This window comes from Mytilus trossulus, chromosome 5 (genome assembly GCF_036588685.1).
Source record: "Mytilus trossulus isolate FHL-02 chromosome 5, PNRI_Mtr1.1.1.hap1, whole genome shotgun sequence".
Classification (NCBI taxonomy): domain Eukaryota; kingdom Metazoa; phylum Mollusca; class Bivalvia; order Mytilida; family Mytilidae; genus Mytilus; species Mytilus trossulus.
In genome coordinates this window covers 4,475,945-4,503,164 of record NC_086377.1, presented here as the reverse complement: position 1 = coordinate 4,503,164, position 27,220 = coordinate 4,475,945, and the positions used below count along the sequence as shown (strand labels likewise).

General features: G+C 33.8%; 1 protein-coding gene across 2 annotated transcripts in view; it reads right to left on the bottom strand.

The window, feature by feature from the left end:
• The window catches only part of LOC134718466 (paired amphipathic helix protein Sin3a-like), a 42,185-nt gene extending 21,804 nt beyond the window's left edge, over window positions 1-20,381 (bottom strand). The window contains exons 1-13 of one of the 2 annotated variants that reach the window (XM_063581005.1): window positions 20,219-20,381; window positions 16,155-16,216; window positions 15,781-15,896; window positions 15,347-15,470; window positions 13,653-13,706; window positions 11,100-11,257; window positions 9,341-9,542; window positions 6,808-7,014; window positions 3,011-3,097; window positions 2,152-2,292; window positions 1,344-1,484; window positions 721-807; window positions 459-577 (exon numbers count right to left, since the gene is read on the bottom strand). In XM_063581005.1, coding sequence (XP_063437075.1) covers window positions 459-577; window positions 721-807; window positions 1,344-1,484; window positions 2,152-2,292; window positions 3,011-3,097; window positions 6,808-7,014; window positions 9,341-9,542; window positions 11,100-11,257; window positions 13,653-13,706; window positions 15,347-15,470; window positions 15,781-15,896; window positions 16,155-16,178 — 1,460 coding nt within the window. In that variant the 5' untranslated portion in view covers window positions 16,179-16,216; window positions 20,219-20,381. The remainder of the gene's footprint in view (window positions 1-458; window positions 578-720; window positions 808-1,343; window positions 1,485-2,151; window positions 2,293-3,010; window positions 3,098-6,807; window positions 7,015-9,340; window positions 9,543-11,099; window positions 11,258-13,652; window positions 13,707-15,346; window positions 15,471-15,780; window positions 15,897-16,154; window positions 16,217-20,218) is intronic. The other variant, XM_063581006.1, reaches the window with a different exon arrangement.
• Window positions 20,382-27,220: the final 6,839 nt, after the last annotated feature.

Genomic DNA, 27,220 nt, shown 5'->3' with positions numbered 1-27,220 from the left:
TGTTGAAGGTTATACAATGACCTATAGCTGTGATTTAACTTTTATATAATTTGGTCTGTGGTTGAGAGTTGTGGTCATTGGCAATTATACCACACTTTCTTATTTTCATATGCAACTTATTTGACAATAACAATATTCGGCCCAAAATTATGCAAATTTGCTAAAATGTTTGCCAATAACAAAGTTTCAATAAATTTAGTAAATCATTTGTCAAAAACAAAATTCCAAAACTAAGATATAATGAGAAGTTGTTAAAGCAGAATCAAATATTTGGTTCTATAATGTTCAGGTTTCATATACTTATAAATGCAATGGTAGTACTTGAACCTCAAGGTGCAGAATTTTCTTGCTGCATTGAAGACCCATTGGTGGCCTTCAACTATTTTCTGCTCTTTGGTCGGGAAGTTGTCTGTTTGACATATTCACCATATCCATTCTCTATCTTATCATATACTTACACAAGAAATGTTTGAACTAACTGCACCAACTCTGATCTGGATATCACTTCCTGGTTAAACAGAACTAAGCAACGTAAAAAGTTCTCATATACCTCAGGGTACTTTAATGCTTTACGCACCTACAAAAATAATTTAAAATTTTAATTCTTATAAACATTGAATGATTGATAAAAATTTTAAATTTGGGTTCAAGAACATTAAAACATAAATGAACAGAAAAGCCATCTATATTGAGGAGCTAGGGCACAGAATTATGATGTACCTTGTCAAAGAAAGCAAACTCAGTAAGTGTTCCGTATCTTCCTGCCTCGGCCAATGATATATCCTTCAGGGTACCAGTCTTCTGTTTCTGGAAAATAAGAAACCGTTTCACTAATCAGTCAATACAAATTTACTATAACTTTCTAACGGTCAAATAACGTATATGATATCATTTAAAATTTTGTTCTTACTGTTAAGGTAATATATAAGCAGAAAACTTAAAACGCACATAATCACAGAGACAAGGGTTGAACAAATAAGTGGTACTCATATGAAGGCTTTTTTGATAAGTGAATTTAACACTACCATAAGAAGTTTTGGTATTAAAATTGCAATTACTTTTGTTTTATCATTAACTTCTTACAATATTTTTTAAGTATCTGGACCTACCCTTTGTGCCTTTATCCACTAGAGGGCTGTAGCCATTCATTTAGACCTACCTTTTCTGCACTGGAGGGCCGTAGCTATCTATCTAGACCTACCCTTTGTGCCTTTATCCACTAGAGGGCTGTAGCCATTCATTTAGACCTACCCTTTGTGCCTTTATCCACTAGAGGGCTGTAGCCATTCATTTAGACCTACCTTTTCTGCACTGGAGGGCCGTAGCTATCTATCTAGACCTACCTTTTGTGGTGGCTGCTGTCCACTAGAGGGCCTTCTATGCTGACTGGATTTATTCATTTGACTTTTCATTCCTGGTTTCTTTACTGTAGATGAATGATCATTTCTGACTCCTAAGGCAGAGTCATTCTGTAGCATATTCAACTTTAAATAAAAAATTATAATGTCAGAATATTCACTCCTATTTTGAACCATCAAATGTTAATCTGAATATTACAATGACAGAAACATTACACTGCAAGAAATCGGCAGAATATAATTTGATGTAAACAAAGTTTAATCCACATTACTGTAAATTCTGAAATTATTGTTGTGATTTTGTCATCTAAGACTAAAATACAATTTAAAATTTTGCGATATTGAGAAAAGTCCTGTTTAGTACAAATGAAAAATTTCAAAATGCAATTTTAAATTTTTGCCATTATAACCCAGTCGCATTTTTCGCAATAATAAAAACATCGCAATAATTTCTAAATTAACAGTATATAGGGCAATTGTTACTTTTTGTTGAAACTTAGACAACAAATAAACTGATGAAAGCTATAATAACAACAATTACTTATATTTTTTTCTATATTTCAACCCCCAAAATGGTATTGAGATTTAGAAAGACAACCAAGACATCTGTGTCTACCATTAACATTTGCATTTCATTTTTTAATGACTGAAAACTGAATACATAGTAAACCAAATTTTCTAAAAATCCTATCTTATTTAATTATCTTTCGGGAGAAAACAGTCAATTTTTACATGTTACATAATATGAAAATCTTTCTTGTGTATTAAAATTGTAATAAAATATATTACTTACATAGCCTCCATAGGATGAGCCATTGGCATCAGGTAAGAACTGTCCAAACTCAGCTAACAGATCTTCTTGGTTCTGGAATAACTTAGCAACCTGTGAATATACTTCTGCTTCTGTCAGAGGCTTGTAACTTGTCACTATTCCCTGTGAATATAAAAACATTTACATGAATTATAATATTTGGTTTTCAAAAATAAGCAAAAGCATAGTCTATAAGTTGTAAAACTTGAATATTGTAGAATTAGAGGCAGCTTTACATAGATATAGGAAGATGTGGTGTGAGTGCCAATGAGACAACTCTCCATCCAAATAACAATTTAAAAATTAAACCATTATAGGTTAAAGTACGGCCTTCAGTCTACTTTAACTCAACTTCTGACAAAATTTCTTCAGTTCATATAATTTATAGATAATTTACATCAATGCAACTTAAGAGATTACCAAATTCAAATTTTGGTATAAAAATATTAAGAAACAAACAAGAATGTGTCCCAAGTACACAGATGACCCAAACGCACTATCGTTTTCCATGTTCAGTGGACTGTAAAAATAGAGAAACATCTCTAATTTGGCATTAAAATTAAAAAGATCATATCATAGGGAACAAGTGTACTAAGTTTGTCTCAAGTTGATTGGACTTCAACTTCATCAAAAACTAACCTTGACCAAAAACTTTAACCTGAAGAGGGACGAATGGACGGACACACAGACCAGAAAACAAAATGCCCATAAATGGGACCTAAAAAATGTTAAAATTCTGCAAATTCAGCATTTTTTTAATTTTCCTTAGTTTACAATGTATCATGATCATGCTCAACTACTTGGTACAATGAGGATAATGCTCATCTACTGTGTACAATACCTCTTTGAGATTCCTCTGTTCTTTCTGATAAGTGTGAAGAATTTCTAGAAATGCTTTGTAGATCTCTGGCTGTCCATGAAATCGATTCTGTAAATAAATAACAATAAAATTGAGAATAGAATAAAGAGACTTTGTTTTGCTTTGAAAATATGCACAATATTGTTTGCAGGAATTTTTTTAATTATTTTCTCTCTGATTAACTGTTAGCAGTGTTTACATAGTTAAATATTTATTACTAAGGTCTATCATACCAATATCTTTAGTCTTGGGATTAGGACTTACATTTATAAAACTTTGGAGTGTTCAGATTCAGAAATAAAACAATGAAAAAACTTAATTTGGTGTTTTGAGCACAAATGTTGTACTCTTCGGTATTGAAGTTAGTTTTATGACAGAAAGGCTAAAATTTGCTATGAACTGTGTTAATTCTTTTCTAACATGACCTTTCCCTCAATTTCGACTTATCACTGTATTGTTACCATCAATAAGTAATTCCAATCAAAGCCCTGTAAGCACTGTAGGCAGTTAACCAAAACCAAGGCAAACATAATTATGAAAACTGTGGCAATGTTGCTTCAACTTTTTTTTAAAGATTTAAAAGAACAAACATCAAACATTCATATATAATTGTGCATTTATGTTCATTTAATGAATTAAACATTAAGGCAAATAATTCATATTTTATCAAGGTTTTCAATAGCAACCACATGACCATGAATGGTCATGAGTCTTTCATGAGTCAGCAATGGTACAAATTTGCAATGATTTCAGTTCTTATAGCAGAGCGTAATTGTTCTTATTAGTTGACTATTAGTAGTTCAAGTTGACTTAAGTATGAGCTTGTAAAAGTATGAATGGACTTGCTTCCCTGGAAAGAAAACTGAGTTTGTGTTTTACAGTACAAAAGATATGAGACACAAATCAGACAAATGTTTACTACTACGAGGATCAATGGTGAGGTCTGACTGACCTGTACATAGTAAATGTAAATGACTCCCACCTTCACCCCAAGTCCATGATGTCTAAGTTTGGAATAAAATGACAAGTGTTAGATCTAGCAAAGTGATATGCATATGTGTCGCCTATGAGATTGACCTTGTATGTCATTCAATCTTTTTAAAATAAAAAACAGGAATGAATATGGTTTAGGCGTTGGTATCTAAATCTTTTACAAGTTCTCACAACACACACAAGAGGGTGTGGGTGACCCTATAGACTACCCCTATTTTTCATTTAATTTTTTATATTGTCCCATTCATGAATATATATGGTTTATGGGTGGGTATCTCAACCGTTATCAAGTTTTCAAACAGGAGGGGTGGGGGACCCCAGTGACTTCCCCTATACTTCATTTGATTTATTATATTGTCCAATACATGAATATATATAGTTGAGGGGTGGGGATCTCATCTGTTTCTAAGTATCAAACAGGAGTGGGTAGGGTGACCCTAAGGACTCTCCCTATATTTCATTTGATTAGTTCTCATACATGAATATATATGGTTTAGTTCAAAGGTGGGGATCTCAACTGTTTTCAATTTCCCAATCAGATGACTGCAGGGACTCCCCCTTTATTTTATTTAATCTAGAGTTGGGGATCCAAACTGTTTCAAATATCTTAAACATGAGGGGTATGGTGACCACAGGGACTTCCCCTATATTTCATTTGATTTGTTATATAGTCTTATACATGAGTATATATGGTTAAGGGGTGATGATCTCGAATGTTTCAAAGTTCTCAAACATAAAGGTGTACAGTGGCCATAGGGACCCCCTTATAATTTATTTGATTTGCAATATTGTCCCATACATAAATATATATATAGTGTTTAAGATTGTAGATCTCGACCGTTATTAATTCTAAAACAGAAAGTGGTAGAGTGGCCCCATGAACTCCACCTATATTTCATATGATTTGTTATATTGTCCCATACATGAATATGTATTGTTTAGGGGTGGGGATCTTGACCGTTACCAAGTTTTGGTCATTTTGGTTTCTTGAGGATAGTTGTCTCATTGGCAATCATACCACATCTTTTTTATATAAGAAACTTCCAATTATTTTAACTGATGAGAAGAAGAAAAATACCCCTTGAAATTGCAGTAATATGTTTAACTTGAAAAGCATTTAACATGTATAACCAACAGTCAGCATTGATACAAAAAATTATACTGATACCAGGAACATATATATTGTTAGATAAACTGTTCCCAGCTGTCACTTGTATAAAATTTTGACATTAAAATTGGTATACAAAATATTTTCTGCTTTTTATTTCTTTTAAACAATTTTGGTTTTCAATTCTAGTGTATATTTATTTACCATGCATAGCTGTATTTTGTCACCCATCTGGATTTTTTAAGTTGATGGCCCCAAAACCCGTGATTACCCTTATCCGCTTCCGGAATCGGATCCGATATTGTAATCTCACGGCAGCCATTTTGTTTACAATGTTGTTTTTGACAGAAAGTGAGATACGATTTTACTCGGATTTACACATTATTTATCAGCAATTTTCTGTATAAAAGCTAGTGGTTGAACAAATTGAACATCGCTGTAATGAATAGTAATGATGAAAATAAGTTTGAGATCGTTTTTAGGAAACTTTGGTAAAAATGTTTGCAAAGTTATTTTTTTTATTTTCTTTCAAGATCCGTCGGGCGTAGCTAGTAATTAAGTAGAAAGTCCGACTGCAAAAGTGGAAGGCCACAGACCCGGACCACCGCTAAGTTGAACCCCTGCGTCTAAATTAAAAAAAATACGAAAATTCCGTCTTCTAATTCAAAATTGCCACCAACAGCGTGATCAGTTGAACTTATATACGTAGTTGACTACGTATTGACGACAAACAATATTCCTACGAGTTTTGCAATTTGGGAAATCTTAACTACTTGTCTTTAGATATTTTCGGCGATTAAATATTTCATACATTTGTTCTTTGTCATCTTAGCCAAAAGCTCAGGGGATAATAAACTACATAAGGATTCCTAATGTGCTCTACTTCCTATGTGCAACTTCAAAACTTTTGGGAAAATCCACGATCATTTAAGGTTTTTCCGGTCATATTTTTTGTAATCCAGAATGAAAAGTATGATAAAAGTGTCCAATAAGTTATAAATAATATAGTAGACAGCTAGATAATAACAATGGCACGTATTTCAGCATTTATTGGGTAGCACACAAATCCAGGGCGCTCGCATAAGGCAGCTTAACTGCCTAAAATCACTGATTTCACAAAAAAACTTTCAGAAGTCATGAACATTTCAGTGTAAGTTAAGATCAATTTAAGGTGGTCCCTAACACTACAGGGAGATAACTATGTAAAATCAGCTTAACGTTTTAATTACATTGTGTTATTAAGGGAATAATAAGCTTCTCAATGATCAAAATAAGTGTTTGTCAAACTGCTATATAACCAGTGTAATTTTTCTGATAAATGGTTGGTTCAAATTTTTTGAAATTTTTATATTTTAGTAAAAGGGTCAAAGAAAATACTTTGTCAAAATTTTATGAAAATTTAACTAGCAAAATTAACTTTGGTGAAAGTGTTACGATCAGTTTAAGTGTTAATATTTTTTGGGAAAGAGCCCCAGGTGTCACATAGTACATACCATTATTTGCATTGCTATTAATATAAACATGATAATGTACCCTTATCTTGTACCTTTAGGATTATAAGTGATGAACATTTCTGTATAAGTTATGATCAATTTAAGTCTTTATATTTTTTGGGGAAAAGATCCCATGGTGCCACAAGGTACATACCATTTTTTACACGGCTATAAATATAATGTACCTTTATTTTGTTGACATAATTAATTGCATGGTTGAATTCCACTGGTTGTCCAGCCTGCTGCTGTTGTTGTTGTTGGACTGGAGTACTATGCTGGTTACCAGATACAACTGGTTCCTGGTTATGACGAGGTGATTGATGGTAACTATGGTGAGATGACTGGTTGCTATGGTTATGACTGCTAGGTATGTGAGCTGAAGGAGGAACTTTCTACAAAGATAATTACAAATATGTCTCTTAATTCTACAAAACATCCAAGTGACACTGATGAATCTGAAGTGTGTCTGGTATACAAGATTATCGACCTGGTATCTTTGATGAGTATGTTATTTTTTATATAAATAAATTTGGTGTTTTTACTGTCTTCTGATTGGTTAAAATTATTAGTTTTATTTTCCATGTTGTGAATTTTGATGGCGACACGCCCACTCTGATGTTGATTATTCATACGCCAACATGTGTGTACGCTTTTTATTGTTAATATAAATAGTATAAAAAGTTCTTTGAGCCTTATTTTTGATAGAAATTTATTTATAATGAATGGCAATGATTTATTTTGATTTTATTGAACCATAAAACTAATTTTTGACTCTTCACATTTTACATAATCCGCTTCGCGGATTATTCAATGTGACGAGTCAAAAATTAGTTTTATGGTTCAATAAAATCAAAATAAATAATAGCCATTCATTAAATAACTAGAGGCTCTAAAGAGCCTGTGTCGCTCACCTTGGTCTATGTGAATATTAAACAAAGGAAGCAGATTGAAAATTGACTACAAAGGTCAATAACTCCTACAGGGGTCAATTGACCATTTCGTTCATGTTGACTTATTTGTAGATCTTACTTTGCTGAACATTATTGCTGTTTACAGTTTACCTATATCTATAATAATATTCAATATAATAACCAAAAACAGCAAAATTTCCTTAAAATTACCAATTCAGGGGCCGCAACCCAAAAACAGGTTGTCCAATTCATCTGAAAATTTCAGGGCAGATAGATCTTGAACTGATTAACAATTTTACTTCATGTCAGATTTTCTCTAAATTATTTGGTTTTTGAGTTATAAGCCAAAAACTGCATTTTACCCCTATGTTCTATTTTTAGCCGTGGCGGCCATCTTGGTTTGATGGCCAGGTCACCAGACACATTTTTTAAACAAGAAACCCCAAAGATGATTGTGGCCAAGTTTGGATCAATTTGGCACAGCAGTTTCAGAGAAGAAGATTTTAGTAAAAGATATATAAAATTTACGAAAAATGGTTAAAAATTGACTTTAAAGGGCAATAACTCCTAAAGAGGTCAACTGACCATTTTGGTCATGTTGACTTATTTGTAAATCTGACCTTTCTGAACATTATTGCTGTTTACAGTTTACCTATATCTATAATAATATTCAATATAATAACCAAAAACAGCAAAATTTCCTTAAAATTACCAATTCAGGGGCCGCAACCCAAAAACAGGTTGTCCAATTCATCTGAAAATTTCAGGGCAGATAGATCTTCACCTGATTAACAATTTTACCCTCGTCAGATTTGCTCTAAATGCTTTGGTTTTTGAGTTATAAGCCAAAAACTGCATTTTACCCCTATGTTCTATTTATAGCCATGGCGGTCATCTTGGTTAGTTGGCGGGGTCACCGGACACAATTTTTAAACTAGATACCCCAATGATGATTGTGGCCAAGTTTCAAATAATTTGGCCCTGCAGTTTCAGAGGAGAAGATTTTTCTAAAAGATTACTAAGATTTACGAAAAATGGTTAAAAATTGACTATAAAGGGCAATAATTCCTAAAGTGGTCAACTGATCATTTTGGTCATGTTGACTTATTTGTAGATCTTACTTTGCTGAACATTATTGCTTTTTACAGTTTATCTCTATCTAAAATAATATTCAAGATAATAACCAAAAACAACAAAATTTCCTTAAAATTACCAATTCAGGGGCAGCAACCTAACAACGGAATGTCAGATTCATCTGAAAATTTCAGGGCAGATAGATCTTAACCTGATTAACAATATTACACCATATCAGATTTGCCCTAAATGCTTTGGTTTTTGAGTTATAAGCCAAAAACTGCATTTTACCCCTATGTTCTATTTATAGCCATGGCGGCCATCTTGGTTAGTTGGCGGGGTCACCGGACACAATTTTTAAACTAGATACCCCAATGATGATTGTGGCCAAGTTTGGTTTAATTTGGCCTAGTAGTTTCAGAGGAGAAGATTTTTGTAAAAGTTAACGCAGGACGACGACGACGACGGACGACGGACGCCGGACGCCAAGTGATGAGAAAAGCTCACTTGGCCCTTCGGGCCAGGTGAGCTAAAAAGGACTTTAGTTTTCTGGTTTGAATTGTTTTACATTGTCATTTCTGAGTCTTTTATAGCTGACTATGCGGTATGGAATTTGCTCATTGTTAAAGGCTTTCAGTGACCTATAGTTGTTAATTTTTGTGTCATTTTGGTCTCTTGTGGATAGTTGTCTCATTGGCAATCATACCACATCTTCTGTTTTATATAATCTTACTGAGGACAGATTGACCGGTCCTGGTGTCATGCCTTGGACTGGGATACATAGAGTTTGTTGTCCTGGCTGGTGGACATTTATCTCATTAGCTTGGACCTCTATCTTATATCCTGGCGGGAGGAATGTATTAAATCCCACAATTAAATCAGGATGACCTTTAAACAGGTTGGACACACGACTGATGACCCCTGGTGTATCAATGCTACAAGTAAAAATATATAAGGTTATACTCACCATGTGCATTTATAAATCAAATTTTACTTACAGTCCAGACAATGTTGGTTATATTTCTTGTTTCTTGTATTTATATTGATAAAAGCGCTGTTTATTTTGTTTGAATGGTTTTTAGGGGCCTTTAATAGCTTGCTGTTCGGTGTGAGACAAAGCTCTGTGTTGAAGACCTAAATTTAACCTATAATATAGTTTACTTTTATAAATTGTGACTTGGATGAAGAGTTGTTTCATTTGGTATTTATACCACATCTTCTATATCTATATAAAAGCTCAAAGTCACAAAGAGCTTATTTTATTGATATGTGACATGCTGACTTTAAATGATGCTTTTGATTTGATTTGATACAAAGTGATTCAGTTAAAATAGTAATTGTCCCAAACTGAGTGTAACAGTTTGAAAAGTGTTGTAGTAGTGGCAATACTATACATGTATTTTAGAGATAACATCCAGCTCCACTTGAGAATCAAAGAGCTTTTGAGCACTGAGGGGTATTACCTGGTAATGAATGCATTCATTTCGCAGTGGGAACTAAAAAATAAATATTTAGCATTTTAAGGGAATACTAAGAATTGGACAAAGGAAGATAACTCTAACTTTAAATATTACTTGATATTGCTAGATCAGACATTAGATTCATGCACTATGAACAATTTAAGTAATATTCTTGTCAAATATGGTTTAATATAACAATTTGTAATGTAACTTCAATATCTGAATGTATATCTTGTTTATGAATTGCAAAATGTACAGACCCGATAACAATGTGCTTTTTTTTGTGTTTATCACATAAGGAGTGATCACATTTGTAAAATTGATAAATATCAAGCCAGCCCAATTAAGGTTTTGATTACATTATAACAATCTTTACCCAAAAATCACAAACGAACATTTTTGACCTTGTAATGGAGTAGGTCCGGTAAGGGCCGATTTTGGCCTCAAATTTCAGTTTCATCTGACGAAAGTTTTTGACCACTTTTTAAACACTTAAGTGTCTATTTCATTTGAATCAATTAGTTTATGTAAAAGATTTTAACTGATTCAGTCATAAAAAATGCACAGATTCGAGCTGAAATATGAAAAATCTACCAAATATGCCGAAAAATGTCACTTTTCAGATGGTTTTTGTCAAAAATGAAAGTGGCCGCATCCGTGTTTATCCTCAACCTTTATATATGTTATGTATTATTGTAAAATACAACTTACATTTCAATATTAAGGATGAACACGGATGCGGCCACTTTCGTTTTACACGACAACCGTCTAAAATTTAACTTAAAAGCTAGGATTGTGAAGTTTTCTGTAATTTAGCATGACTTTATGGTGCTAGTAACCGATATATGTGCATTATATTGTCAAAAACAGCCCATATTCATGTAGTAGAAGCATTTTACTGTCTAATAAATAACTAAAGGTTTACATTTTAACAATTTTGTAAAACTGCTATATTTTGGGGCCAAAAATGGGTCTTACTGGACCTTCTCCTTTAACCAGTGACAGATAACAGGTCAACAAACAATTACTTACGACTGAGATTTGAACTCTTTCATGATGTCTAGAAAGTCATTGTAAACTTGTGGTTGGTTACCAAACTGTAACTTGACCTGGTCAAGATAGGACAGTGCATCCTCGACCTTTAACCTCTGAAACTGTTGTTGCTGACCTTGAACTTGTGCTGTATGTGCCTGTAAATAAATGACATGTTTGTAACAATGTGTTATTTCTTGGCTCAACCTCAAACTTAATCACTTCCTGTCGTTAACAACAAACACTGATTATTATTTGTTCTCTTAATACATTTTAACATTAATCCACAAAATTCCATATTTGTTTTCTTAATCTAATAACTTGATAAATGGAGATTTCTTAATTTTTTTTGTTTAAATGTCAATAATTCCTTTATGAACTCAGGTAACACAATTATCACAATTTGATATTATAAGTACAGGTACATGTATATAAAATTGATAAAAAAAAACCACCTTAAAATTCACCTCTTAATGAAACCATGAAAGTTTTAAGTGTGCAAATATCACTCCTGCCAGTAATATTACATGACACCAGAACTACACAGGAGATGAAACATTTAAAACAAATTTATAGAATATAAAGAGACAATTTACAAAATCAGAATACATGTAATACTAAAAGTGATTTTTTATTTTTTTTTACCTCTCAACATTCAAATGAATGAATATCTTTAACTTGAAAATACCTTAATGTTCTGTAAAACACTAGCAGTTATAACAATGATCTGTGCTTATAGAAATCTACCTTGTATGTACATTGATGTAAGTGCATTTACATACATACACGTATATGACTTTGATTGATTTTGGAACATATAAAATCAAAGTTAAAGAGATTTTTGGTCTGTTTCGTGTGGTTTTTAAATCAACCTTATTTTCAAACAGTTACAGACTTAATATACATAGATATTTTTCAACTCCTAAACAATTAAGCATATGTATTGATATTAATTTGGATAAGGTTGAGTTCTATGACACACAGATCAGTTAAAATAAAATATCCATCTCACTGCAACATCAAAATGGGTTAGAATTATTTAGAAAGCTTTACTGCAAACATGAACCTGACTTCTCCCACAAGTGTAAGGTTAGATGAACAGTGGTTAATATTTTATCATGTCATAGTGTTAAAACAGACACACTGTGTGTTGGAAAGTATTTAAGTGCGAAAACAGACACACCGTGTGTTAGAAAGTTTTTAAGTGTGAAAACAGACACACTGTGTGTTAGAAAGTTTTTAAGTGTGAAAACAGACACACTGTGTGTTAAAAAGTATTTAAGTTTGAAAACAGACACAGTGTGTAAGAAAGTATTTAAGTGTGAAAACAGACACACTGTGTGTTAGAAAGTATTTAAGTGCGAAAACAGACACACCGTGTGTTAGAAAGTTTTTAAGTGTGAAAACAGACACACTGTGTGTTAGAAAGTTTTTAAGTGTGAAAACAGACACACTGTGTGTTAAAAAGTATTTAAGTTTGAAAACAGACACAGTGTGTAAGAAAGTATTTAAGTGTGAAAACAGACACACTGTGTGTTAGAAAGTATTTAAGTGTGAAAACAGACACACTGTGTTAGAAAGTTTTTAAGTGTGAAAACAGACACACTGTGTGTTAGAAAACATCCAAGTGTTATGTTTTTAGATGAAGTACAATTTGTCAATTATTACCTTTATGACAGTAAAATATTGTATACTTTTCAGCAAAAGAATTATACTGTCTATTTTTAACAGATCAGAATGTGAAAGGTAAATTCAAGACTTGTTAGATTAGGCAAAAGTCACATACAAATGAAGAGGATGAATATCATTTGTTAATTGGTAGTCAAAATTCCCTTTCTTTTTAATATTGACCAAGAATGTGGCAAGAAATAATTAAAAAAAACAATGCATTAGTTTGAAATATCTAATTATCACCCTTTAATTATCTATATTTCTGAATTTGTTTATTTTCATAAATGTAAATTTTAATGGATTGAAGAAAAACTAATTTTAATGGATCAATGATTACATAACATGACATAGTTTTGCTTTAGTGTACATTAACCCTTTTCTCCATAATGACACCTTTTGACGCCACCCACCCCCCTTACTCCATAATGACGCCTTTTGACGCCTGTGTAGTACCTCAGTTGAAACACTTTGACTACAAAGTGTCTGCCGTAGTCCTAATAAAATTTGTATCCAATATGAAAAGGAATATCATAGGAATATCTGACTTAAATTTATTTGATGAAATAGTTGTTTTTCGCAATGCCTTAATACTTTAAAGAATATGTTCAGCACTTTATTAAAAAAATCCTATGCGAATCAAGTATGCAAAAAAATATTTCAATGGAGGAAAGGGTTAAAGTAACACATAAGTTTGTAGAAAACATATTGCCATGAAATCCACAGTAATTGGTAACATATATAGAATACACAGAAGTAGAAATTCAACAGCCCCAATTGCATCCCCTTTTAAAATCACAAAGAATCTGATATTCATCCTCCATTGTAAACAGGAAGTTATCCTCCAATCTAAGGGACATAACTCCTCTAAGGGACATAACTCACAGCAGTGTCTTGTTTTGGATCTGTTTGAATGACTATAGCTTTGTGTTTATCATCCTTCAAATAAACAAAACAAGAAAGGTAGAAAAAAAGAAATGTCACAAACTTTAAAATTTGTCTTTTTTATTTACACTTTTTACACATGTGTCTCTGAAATAGCGTTCGTTAAATTTCTAGGTATCATGTTTTCAAAACACCAATCCTAATTAATGACATATCTACGGAGAAATTATATAATACACATAGCAAAGCAAATACAAATACATGATACAAAGTGGAAAAAAAGTTTTGTGATCTGTACATTGTTGGTTTGTTTTGACTACTTCATATGCATCAGGTCTTTGATTTAATCTTTTATAAAGATCGACTAAATGTGCAAGCTATTTTAGAGATTTGAACTTGGTACAAAATAAAAGCAAATAGATCTTAAAGGAATTTCCATAATTACAGTCAAAATAAGTAAATCTCTCCACAACACACAATGGAAATGGGAGATTCTAATGCTTATACAAATATCACTCACTAAAACAGACCAATTTACTGACTTTAAAGTTTTAGAGTAAGGCAGAAGTTTCGGAGTCAACAGACTATGTCCGAGGGGACAGGCCAAATGATCTTCTTAAATGGTTTACCTATTGTGGATTCATTAATATTCGTTGGATACCAATTTATGTGGATTTCGTGGGTACAGGAGAACCAGGAATTAAAATGTTCAACGAAATACAAATTTTGTAAAGGAATGAAAGTAGACTTTGCCAAAACCACGAAATTAGATATCCACGAATATGTAAGTTTTCCTCAAACCACGAAAATTGGTACCCACAAAAATAAATAATCCACAGTATCTTTTATGGACAGACAAAGTACAGAAATTTGTAAAAGTGATTTTTCACTTGTTTTCCAATCCTAATAAAGCTGTTATATAATTTGTCATGTTTATATTGTTATTTTCCCATAACAGTATGGTTTACGGCTAAGTTAAAAAAAAATCCTTGAAAATGCACAAATGCGTACTAGCCTTCATTGACTTGCCATTAGTGGTTCACTTTAAACTGATCTTATCACAAATTAATGATACTGCCTTAAAACCCACACTTAAGTCTCACCCCAATTCTTTGTAGAAAAAAGACCAAAATAGATAAATGTTTAATTTCTAAAATATAGGAAATCATTTTCATTTATTAGTTTGAATTTTCATATAAAGGCATGCTTACAAGCTAGAGTATATATAGAAGCATTACAAATTACTGCATGCCAGAAAATAAACTCTCTACCAATGATGGATATAAATAAAATTCACAAAATAATAATAGCATGTTCGAAATTGTCTACCAGGATTGGAGTCAGTTACCATTCTTAACAAAGGTAAGTAGATTATCTCCTCTTTAATAAATCAAGTAATCTCCCTTCTCAACAAAGATAGGTTATTATCTCCCTTTACTAAATTAAGTTAGGTAAATTATCTTCCTTTCCTGATAAACCAAATTATGCAATCTTCCTTTTCTCTAAGTAATCCCCTTTCAACAAGTAATAAAGTTATGTAGATTATGTCCCTTTTCCTTAAAAGTTATTTCCCATTTTATTTCTCAACAGTAGTGATATTATTTAAATCACTTATATATTTTGTTATTCTGTCTAAAAATAAAACCTTGGTTGAAAACAGGTAACTGACTCTTACCTGTGAATAAGTGACTTACCTGAGGAGGCTGAACGACCTGTGGTATGGCTGACTGATTAGGAGTTTGTTGATGTGCTGGTTGCTGAACTCCGTGGTGGGCATTGGGTGCCTGACCAGGGTGCATTCCACCACCTTGGTTCAATCTAAAGGAAAATAAAAGTTTAGACAATAACTGGGGGAGCCTATGAAGAGCTATGATCATAAATGGTTGAAAAATGCATAAACATTATTAACAAAATTACTCCATTATCTCTTATAAACAAGTAGCAGTATCAAAATGGAGTTGACAATGATGTATCAATATCAGTATCAAAAAGTACACAATTTCCACCCAAGATCGATATAAAGATTGCCAAGAGTTGTCTCCCCAGAAAACATTGAATTGTCCTGAATAATATATATACATGTATATCACTGTTAAATATCAGCTCAGTTTCTAATATCTTTACTTACGGGAAATTCTGTAGTGGAAACGACATGAGGTTATCTCCCCCTTCAAATCTCTGTGAAGAAGGGGCAATAACTCTGGGATATTGTGGTGGTTCTCCTGCGGACACTCGTCTCTGTTGCTGTAAGATAAAGGTTATTGGTTTAAATTATGTGAACTAAAGGAAATTTTTTCATGTGTATATTACTATTTAAACATTTAGATTAAGTAATATTGTATCATGGCCACTGTTATGTTGTAAAATCAGTTGTTTTCCCATTTGAATGGTTTTGCACTAGTCATTTTTGGGGCCCTTATATAGCTTGCTGTTTTCGGAGCGAAGGAAAATTTAGTGAAATAGCCATAATTATAAATATCCATTATTCATAGTATCACTTACCTGCTCGTCAACTCTTCGCTGCATTATTTGTACACACTGTGTAATTAGGATAGGATGTATACCTGAAAAAGAAGACATTTGTACACACTGTGAAGTTAGGATAGGATGTATACCTGAAAGAGAAGACATTTGTACACACTGTGTAGTTAGGATAGGATGTATACCTGAAAGAGAAGACATTTGCACACACTGTGTAATTAGGATAGGATTTCTACCTGAAAGAGAAGACATTTGTTATGTATACAATGGTTTGTGTTGCTCAGTCTTTATTTTGTTGTGTCTTGTGTACCATTATTTGTCTCTTTTTGTTTTTAGCCATAGTGTTTCTTTCAATCTAAGAGTTTGAATGTCCCTCTGTCCTCTGATGTCTTTCGCCCCTCTTTCGTGTCTTTTATTATTTTATTTGTATACAATGTTCAGCAGTCTACACATTGAACTTTAAATCTACAGGCCCAGAGCGCAATTTTTTTTAATTTTTAGTTAGATTCTTTTGGACTGTAAATATGATCTTAACAGGCCCGAGAGCAATTTTACAAGCCTGGGATGCCACTCATATGAAGACTGCTGTTCATTATTACATTACCACCAATATGTTTTAGTACCAATAATTTTAGTTTTGCCAAATAAAAATAATGAGGTAGATTGGCAAATTTCTTTCAATTTCAATAACAAAATTAGGAAAATCACATATTTTTCCAAAGCAATCCCAATTTATATTCAAATTGGTTAACTTGTGCCTGGAACTTAATTGATTTCCAAAGAAAAATTCAGTTTTTATGTGAAAAAAATATTTTTACACTAATTTGCCTATTGAAATTGATTTTTTTGTACTCAAAAGTGGGATAATTTGGAAAACTAGAATTCAGTGATTCAATGATCACATTGCTTTTGCAACTCTTTAACAAATTATATAAATTTGAAATTTAAGTTCCTAAATTAAAATCCAATGTTTTATGTTTCATATACATTTTGTTTGCACCATCATTGACCATTATATTCTTTAAAATCTTAAAAGATTTTTTTTATCACATGGAACAAAAAATATACAATGTATATATCAAAGTTAAAAGGTAATTAAGGTGAATAACTCTGGAACGGAAATGTCAATGCCATGAAGATAAACTTGACCTGTAGTTTATGATTGATGACACTGTGTTATAATTGCCTAAACATTTGGTCACACAGTATCATTATTATCATCTGAAAACCAAGAAAATAGAAACTTTTACAGTAAGGACCATAACTCTTGAATGGAACATCTTGAAAACATTCAAAACTCACTTGACCTGTATTTTATTGTGTAAACTATTTGAATTTAAATATGAATACCATAGGATGTGATAGAACAATATGTGTCACCTGGATTCAATTACATTTATTGTTTATTTAAGCTGTAAAAAACATGTGTTGATTATGATACAAATTGTCAAATTGTTCATGTTCATGATGTTGTGAGGAACAAACTGATGTCAGAAAATAAAATGGACAGAAAGTCCTAAATTGATAAGACAAAAAGGTCAAAATTAATTTAGTTTAAACTTTAGGCCGTTTTTATTTAATAAGTTGGTTTACGGACATCAGCCCAAAAAACTTAGGGTAGGAGGAGGGAAAAAAAATAAATTTAAACTAGATCTTTCCAGTTGTTTTTTTTAATTGGTTTACGGATATCTGTAGGGCTCACACTTCTTCAGAATTATAGGGAGAAGTGACTTCTCTTTTTGAAACTGATAGGGAGAAGTGGTGAGATTTGAAAGAGAAGTGCTCATTCGTGTGGTGCCCTACAATGTTTGGATTTTACTATAGTATAAAGGGTCATATGTAAATAATGTTCTTTTTATATTGTTCAATTCATATCTGAGTATGCAATTAAAGTAACATTTCAAATTAAAAGTTTACTTAGATTCTTGTGAGAAACTTCCAACTAAATATTTAATATCTAGCACTAAATTGGGTTTTTTTTTATTTTGAAAAATGTAAAGAAATTATAATATATCAATTACAATTTAATTCAAAACTATCTTAAGTATGAAATTCAGTGTTTCTCATCAAAAAATATATAAGTTATTAACCTGGTCCATAATATATTGATATTAGCTAGTGTGATAGTCTCAGAGTTAAGCAACTTTAATCAAGTTTGAAACAAATTCAATCCATAAAAAAATATAGGGAATTATAGACACCAATCAATTAGATGTAACTAAAAGTCTCTTAATGCATGTGACATACATAATTTTTCCCTTTGTGGTCAATATTCGTCTGTCAGCTGTTTCGTCCGTGCGTCCATAACAATTATTGTGAAAGTACGGATTTCGGTGTTAGCTGGTCCGGTTCAGATCCGTAGTTTAGAAATCGGTAAATGGCGGACGAATGCAAGAAAATTTACAAAAATAAACGATGTTTGACAAGTTATTTGGAAAGGAACATGACGTTTTTAATGCAATAAATGGATTAAACATTTACTAGAGGCAACTTTTATCACGTTTAAATGAAGTAACAAACTTATTTTGCCGTCGAAATTTAGGTTGATGTATGTTTTCGAGTGACAAGCACCGGAACTTGCAAAAATGTTCGAGGTGATGAGTTGTATTTTTTATCAAATAAACTGCTACACACTGCAAATACAATGCTTCAGCCTCTTTTCTTAAGATAATGAACCGTTTATGTCTTAATTTCTTAAATTATCAATAAAAAATGATGTTTCATCAACTTGTTAAAAATTGAAAATGTCCGATGACGGATGCGACTGGTATCGTCAAGAACAAGGCGACTTGTTTTCGCTTTTGGGTGTCGGGGAAAGCTAACCAGTCACGTTTCCGGTGCACTGGTTTACGATTTTTTAGTGCAGTAATAGGAAACAGAATACGAAACGTAAACACAAAAATTCCGTTTAAAATTTTCTTAGTAAATCGATAAATATGAGGTCGGCGGAAATAATTTTTAAGGACAAATATGTGTTTATTTTTATTTGAATTAGCGAAAATTCGGGTCGGCGGATCCGTAAACCAACTTATTTAATAAAAACGGCCTTACAATTGTTTGAATTATACATGAGAAGTTCTTAAAAAATCTTTTTATAAGACAAATTCAGTTTATGATGAAAGAAAAATAGTCAATTTCAAATCTTGCAAAAGATATTATTTCTTAATCTTTGCATAAGAACTTAGAAGATATAGTCAAGAGTAAATGAAAGGACATGTGTTAGTCTATTGTTGGATATTTGTCTTCTTAGCAATCTCACCATATCTCCTTATTTTTACAAGATATATTTTTTGGTTGGGTAAAATCATCACAGAAATATATATAGCTGGTCATAAGAGAGGTGGGTTGGACCTTTTTCAAGACAAAGCAGGTTTTTTGGCTCAAGATTTATCCGTTCAAGATCTGGGAATTTCTTTTTTCTAATTTCTGGATGTCAGAATTTAAACATCTTTAAATTTGTGATGTCAGGATTTAAACTTCTTTAAATTCGAGATGTTGGGATTTAAATTTCTTTAAAAATTAAGGACCTAGGGATTTCATGTTTGTCAGCTAGGGATTTCAGTATCAGGACCCCTTCGACCCACCCTCATAAGACTACATAACAATAACAAGGTAACAAAGGCAAAGGGACCAATCAACATCAAACATCAATTTGAGTAAAAGCACATGCTTACAGAAAAAGATGATAAAGTGCTTATAAAACATTATGTGTAAACCTTAAGATAATACTAAAACAATAACATATTGTGGTGTTTAAACACTTGCTCAAATTGTTATTGACCGTCACTAAAATTTCATCAACCACAGAAAGGGGGAGGGGGGGCCGAAAATTTATGAAAAAAAAAATCCGTTTTGTTTTGTTGTATCTATACAAATGTAACGTAATGTGCTATGTAATATAGTAATTACGTTGAAGAATAAATGCATAACAAGCAACGCCTTTCCCGCGGATATTTTTAGCACACACTGTTTCATCATGGCCGACATTGGTTTTCAAACATCAGTTTTATGTTTCCACCCAAATTTCAAAATCCTTTATTTGTTATAGTTGACCAATCGTGTTTTGTAATGCAATGAAAGCTTACCTTTCCTAACGTATATAACACATAAAACGGAATTTCCTAAATCATTAACAAATTAACATTTTCCACAGCTGTGTATCACCGACGTACTTGTCGGCCGTATAAACAACTGCCTGTCTTCCCCTGTGTGTAATTTTAGTGGACTCGTCCTAACACAACTGTAAAGGTGCGTGTCTCGGTAGTATTTTTATCGATACATGCCCTTGACATCTTTAAAAAAGTTAACGTATACAAAATTAGTGATTGAGATAAAAGGTTCATTTACATTTGTAAACTATATGTTTCTATTTTATTATAAAGAAGTAAAACGACCGAAAGACGCGCGCCTGTTTAAATGATAATAATATGTTGTGTTCCGAATGTATACACACAAAACACCTGTGTTAGTCATGACCTAAATACATTTATTCTTCGCGGAGAGAACGTTTTGAAAATTTATTTTTTTATCAATTGTTAAAAATTCATGTATTCTTCTTTGATTAAAAAAAGCATTAAACGAATACTCATAGTAAATCCTCAGACATTTGTACGGGTATTACAAGAATGATTTAAGAAAAAAGGATTCTGTTCATCCATGGCATAGAAGAGTCCATTTTTAACAACATACACAAGAAACGTGTACTAGAGTACTATCATAAGACACCTCTTTCGCTTTAGTTTACAACTTCAAAGAAACTAGACGTGGATTATTGATAAAAATACAGATTACCTAGACTCCCCTTAAAAATTCAGGATGTAAAACATTATTTTCATTCGTCTTGTATTTTATGATTGGCAAACTGCCCGAAATTTGGAATTCCAAACATAAAATTATTCAAAAATAGAAGCCAATCAAAGTGATGTGTTAAAATTAGATATTCAAGGTTACTGGGTTTCCCCGTGAATTGATTTATTTGCATGATTTAGGAAAGGGCTTTAGGAGTAACTTATTGTCTCCATGGGAACGACCACTTTTATATATTTATTAAAAATGATGTTTATTTTATTCCAAAAAGAAATATTCTGAATCCAACCGTTTCAAAGCAATAACCAAGAATTAGTATCACAGACCCTTAATTGTCTCCCCCCACTATATACCTAAATATTAATATATAAAGGTATATAAGAAGTAAGATAGCTTAACTCAGGATTTATGCTTAGATAGATCTGTCTTGATCATATTTTTGATATTCAAAGTTTCTATCCATCTAGTTTCCAAGATATATAATCGCCGAAAATGCTACAAAACTTGAAAGACTTGAAAAAGTAAGAAATGGAAAATTGTCGGACAATACAAGTCGACTGACGATCTTGTCTTGCTGATAATTTTGTTATTTAAAGATTATATCTATATCAAGTGGTAGAGTAAACTATTTTAACTGTTTATCATACTTTGTTTCTTAAGTTGTACTGTTACACCAATTGGGTTAGGGAGGATTGATGCCTTCAAACGAGTTTAACCCCGAGACCCTCTTTATGTACGTACCAGCTTCAATTCAGTAGTTGTCGTTTGTTGCTTTGTAACATAATTGATTTTTGTTCATTATTTTGATATAAAATAGTTCGTTCCTTAAACCTTTTCTCATTTGAATTGTCTAAATTAGTAATTTTGAGGGCTTTTAACATGTTTAAAGCTGTCTATGTTGTATAGGCTTTGATCATTGTTGAAGGCTAAACAGTTACCTATAGTTGTTAACTTTTGTGTCAATGGTCAATGTGGAGACATGACTCATTTGTAACCATGCCACATCTTCCTATTTTTATATCACCAGGTAAAAGTGTAAAATCAGAGGCGGATTAAGAGAGGGCGAAGGGGCCCACCCCCCTTTTCTGGGGAAAAATAGTTGAATATATATGGAATCACTGAAGCATGACCGTATGGACCCCTCTTAAATTTTCTGGATCCGCCACTGAAAATAAAGGTTGCTGGTTTATAAACTTCACGTTGATCACGTTGGTTAAATACTATAGGAGTAAAATGCAGGTTTATAAACTTCACGTTGATCACGTTGGTAAAATACTATAGGAGTAAAATGCAGGTTTATAAACTTCACGTTGATCACGTTGGTAAAATACTATAGGAGTAAAATACAGGTTTATAAACTTCACGTTGATCACGTTGGTAAAATACTATAGGAGTAAAATGCAGGTTTATAAACTTCACGTTGATCACGTTGGTAAAATACTATAGGAGTAAAATACAGGTTTATAAACTTCACGTTGATCACGTTGGTTAAATACTATAGGAGTAAAATACAGGTTTATAAACTTCACGTTGATCACGTTGGTAAAATACTATAGGAGTAAAATACTATAGGAGTAAAATACTATAGGAGTAAAATACTATAGGAGTAAAATACTATAATACTATAGGAGTAAAATACTATAGGAGTAAAATAAAAATACTATAGGAGTAAAATACTATAGGAGTAAGATACTATAAGAGTAAAATAAAAATACTATAGGAGTAAAATACTATAGGAGTAAAATACTAAAGGAGTAAAATGCTATAATACTATAGGAGTAAAATAAAAATACTATAGGAGTAAAATGCTATAATACTATAGGAGTAAAATACTATAAGAGTAAAGTAAAAATACTATAGGAGTAAAATGCTATAGGAGTAAAATACTATAGGAGTAAAATACTATAGGAGTAAAATAAAAATGCTATAGGAGTAAAATAAAAATACTATAGGAGTAAAATGCATGCTGCTCACCTTGTAAAATTTACTAAAGACCAAATTGTAAGAGTAGAAACAGTGTGGACTAACTTTACTTACAATAATGCATGCAGGGCGGATGAACTCAATTTTCGGCTCTCCCTTGACACCATTTGCGAGTATGGTCTTGAGGAAACGATGATAGTCCGTCGGATGGGGACGATAAATGGCTGACCCGTGTTAAGAGAGGGCCATATCTCTTGCACGTTAAAGACACCCTTGTAGATTTCGAAAAAGAGTAGGCTAATGCCGCTACAAGGCAGCACTCGCACCCGCAAAGTGGAGAGGGATTAATATAAGTTGCAAAACTTGTTTCCCAATCCACTATAAATAAATATGTTTAATAAAGGGGCGGATTTAGGCGGGGGCGTGGCGGGCGTGCGCCCCCCCCCCTAAAATTTGCAAAGTATAGGTTGTCTTCTACTTGTTTCAGTATCAGAATATTAGACCATTCCTTCTTAACATTTAAAGTATATGAAACAGTCAGTTTAACCAGGGATTTCTATACTAAGTAACTTAGTTACAGAATCAACGTGTTTACTAATTAACTGACCCACGAGTTATTCAAGTTCTATAGGCCCATATTATATACTTCAAAGGAAGGTGTCTGACTGAAAATAAAAAAAAAATGTTTTAGCAGTTAAAGTACAAAAAATTGTTACATTGTATTTGCCGTTTTTATAATCAATTTCTTTGATAATCGAAGTGCCGAATTATGTATACCGTATTACATGCACGGCTGGGATCCCCACAAAATAAAAATAACTTCGTAAATGCATCTCATTCTGATTTTAGTGGTTTGTGGCGAACACAGTATATATAAAGTCTGGCACGACCTCCGAAAATCCAAAAAGTAAAAACATATTATGAAAGGACAATTGAAAATCACGGCGAAAAGTGGAAATTTTCGTTTGCAAAATCTAATTCTAGTATTTAGTATTGGTCATGTGAGCTGATGTGATCTGTCTTGTCTCACTTTGCTTCCGTCGATCCGCCCGTCTATCTATCAACTTTACATTTCCATCGTCCTAACCAAGTTTGTCCAGGATGGTGTTATGGAGTGTTAAAGTGATTCTTAGGTGAACCGGTTTCATTTCACATAATTGAAACCATGTTGAATGGCTAAGACACATTAACGATCTGCAAACAAGGGCTTCTTATTTTTGTGATGTTTCTGTTTATCTGTTTATCACAACTACCCGCACCAATGTCTTTTAAGGATTGGTTGACAGATATTTATGACCTGATATTGATATATAGATTATTTTAGAAGTGCTGGTGTCTTGAGTGTAGATTGGTTTGCATAGGAACACAGAATCAAAATAAAATGTTCGCATGATCTTCATCTTCTGTTTTGGGCTGCAGCTTTATATATCAATCATAGATATGCAAAATGAATCTCTTACATGTAGTGCGTAAGTTATTGGTGTTAGGAGATTGTTGAAGATTTTTCAAGTTTGTAGCCCCTTGCCATTATAACTGAGAGGTTTTTCGCGGAACAGGAACATATTGTTTAACATCTGTCCGTCCATAATACTAGTGATTGTAGATTGTTGTCAGGTTGGATTTAGGTGGTTTAATGCTTGAAACTTCAATTTCTTGCTGACTGTACCTCACAATAGTTCGAAATACCTACATTGAACCCCTTTAGTAGAATATTTAAAAAAAAAAAAATAACCTCACGAATTTTTTCGTCTCGCTGCGCTCGGCAAATTTAAACGTTGCGCCCACTAATCTGAAATCCTGGATCCGCCCCTGGCATGTACTACATCACGTAGTAAAATGTATTCAACATTCGTTCAACTACAGGAGTAAAAATACACATGGCTTATCTTGTTAAACAGTTTAGACTTACTTGTAGTAAAAAACACTACATAATGACTTCAAACCAGACAGAAAGCCATATCAACAACCATGGATACACCATTCTGACTCCAAGTCAAACAGGAAAACATTCCACCACTTTAGGGCCTCAAGGTAGATAAGCGAAAGCTAATTGAGTCACTCTCTTTAAATAAAGTCATTACTTACCAACCTTGGATACACCATTGTGACTCTAAGAAAAACAGGAAGACATGTCACCAACCCTGGATACACCATTCTGACTCCAAGCCAAACAGAAAGCCATGTCACGAACAATTGATACACCATTCTGACTCTAAGGCAAACCGGAAGCCATGTCACCAACCCTGGATACACCATTGTGACTCCAAGTCAAACAGGAAGACATATCACCAACCCTGGATACACCATTATGACTCCAAGCCAAACAGAAAGCCATGTCACGAACAATTGATACACCATTCTGACTCTAAGGCAAACCGGAAGCCATGTCACCAACCCTGGATACACCATTGTGACTCCAAGTCAAACAGGAAGACATATCACCAACCCTGGATACACCATTATGACTCCAAGCCAAACAGAAAGCCATGTCACGAACAATTGATACACCATTCTGACTCTAAGGCAAACCGGAAGCCATGTCACCAACCCTGGATACACCATTGTGACTCCAAGTCAAACAGGAAGACATATCACCAACCCTGGATACACCATTGTGACTCCCAAGTCAAACAGGAAGACATGTCACCAACCCTGGATACACCATTCTGACTCCAAGTCGAACAGGAAGACATGTCACCAACCCTGGATACACCATTGTGACTCGTAGTCAAACAGAAAGACATGTCCCCAACCCTGTATACACCATTGTGACTCCAAGACAAACAGGAAGACCTGTCACCAACCCTGTATACACCATTGTGACTCCAACACAAACAGGAAGACCTGTCACCAACCCTGGATACACCATTGTGACTCCAAGCCAAACAGGGAGACATGTCACCAACCCTGGATACACCATTGTGACTCCAAGCCAAACAGGGAGACATGTCATCAACCCTGTATACACCATTGTGACTCCAAGTCAAATAGGAAGACATGTCACCAACCCTGGATACACCATTGTGACTCCAAGCCAAACAGGAAGACATGTCACCAACACTGTATACACCATTGTGACTCCAAGCCAAGCAGGGAGACATGTCATCAACCCTGGATACACCATTGTGACTCCAAGCCAAAAGGAAGACATGTCCCCAACCCTGTATACACCAGTGTGACTCCAAGCCAAACAGGAAGACATGTCACCAACACTGTATACACCATTGTGACTCCAAGCCAAGCAGGGAGACATGTCATCAACCCTGTATACACCATTGTGACTCCAAGTCAAATAGGGAGACATGTCATCAACCCTGGATACACCATTGTGACTCCAAGCCAAGCAGGGAGACATGTCACCAACCCTGTATACACCATTGTGACTCCAAGTCAAATAGGAAGACATGTCACCAACCCTGGATACACCATTGTGACTCCAAACCAAACAGGAAGACATGTCACCAACCCTGGATACACCATTGTGACTCCAAACCAAACAGGAAGACATGTCACCAACCCTGGATACACCATTGTGACTCCAAGTCAAACAGGAAGACATATCACCAACCCTGGATACACCATTGTGACTCCAAACCAAACAGGAAGACATGTCACCAACCCTGGATACACCATTGTGACTCCAAGCCAAGCAGGGAGACATGTCACCAACCCTGGATACACCACTGTGACTCCAAGCCAAACAGGAAGACATGTCACCAACCCTTGATACACCATTGTGACTCCAAGCCAAGCAGGGAGACATGTCACCAACCCTGGATACACCATTGTGACTCCAAGCCAAGCAGGGAGACATGTCACAACCCTGGATACACCATTGTGACTCCAAGCCAAACAGGGAGACATGTCACCAACCCTAGATACACCATTGTGACTCCAAACCAAACAGGAAGACATGTCATCAACCCTAGATACACCATTGTGACTCCAAGCCAAGCAGGGAGACATGTCACAACCCTGTATACACCAGTGTGACTCCAAGCCAAACAGGAAGACATGTCACCAACACTGTATACACCATTGTGACTCCAAGCCAAGCAGGGAGACATGTCACCAACCCTGGATACACCATTGTGACTCCAAGCCAAGCAGGGAGACATGTCACAACCCTGGATACACCATTGTGACTCCAAGCCAAACAGGGAGACATGTCACCAACCCTAGATACACCATTGTGACTCCAAACCAAACAGGAAGACATGTCATCAACCCTAGATACACCATTGTGACTCCAAGCCAAACAGGAAGACATGTCACCAACACTGTATACACCATTGTGACTCCAAGCCAAGGAGGGAGACATGTCATCAACCCTGGATACACCATTGTGACTCCAAGCC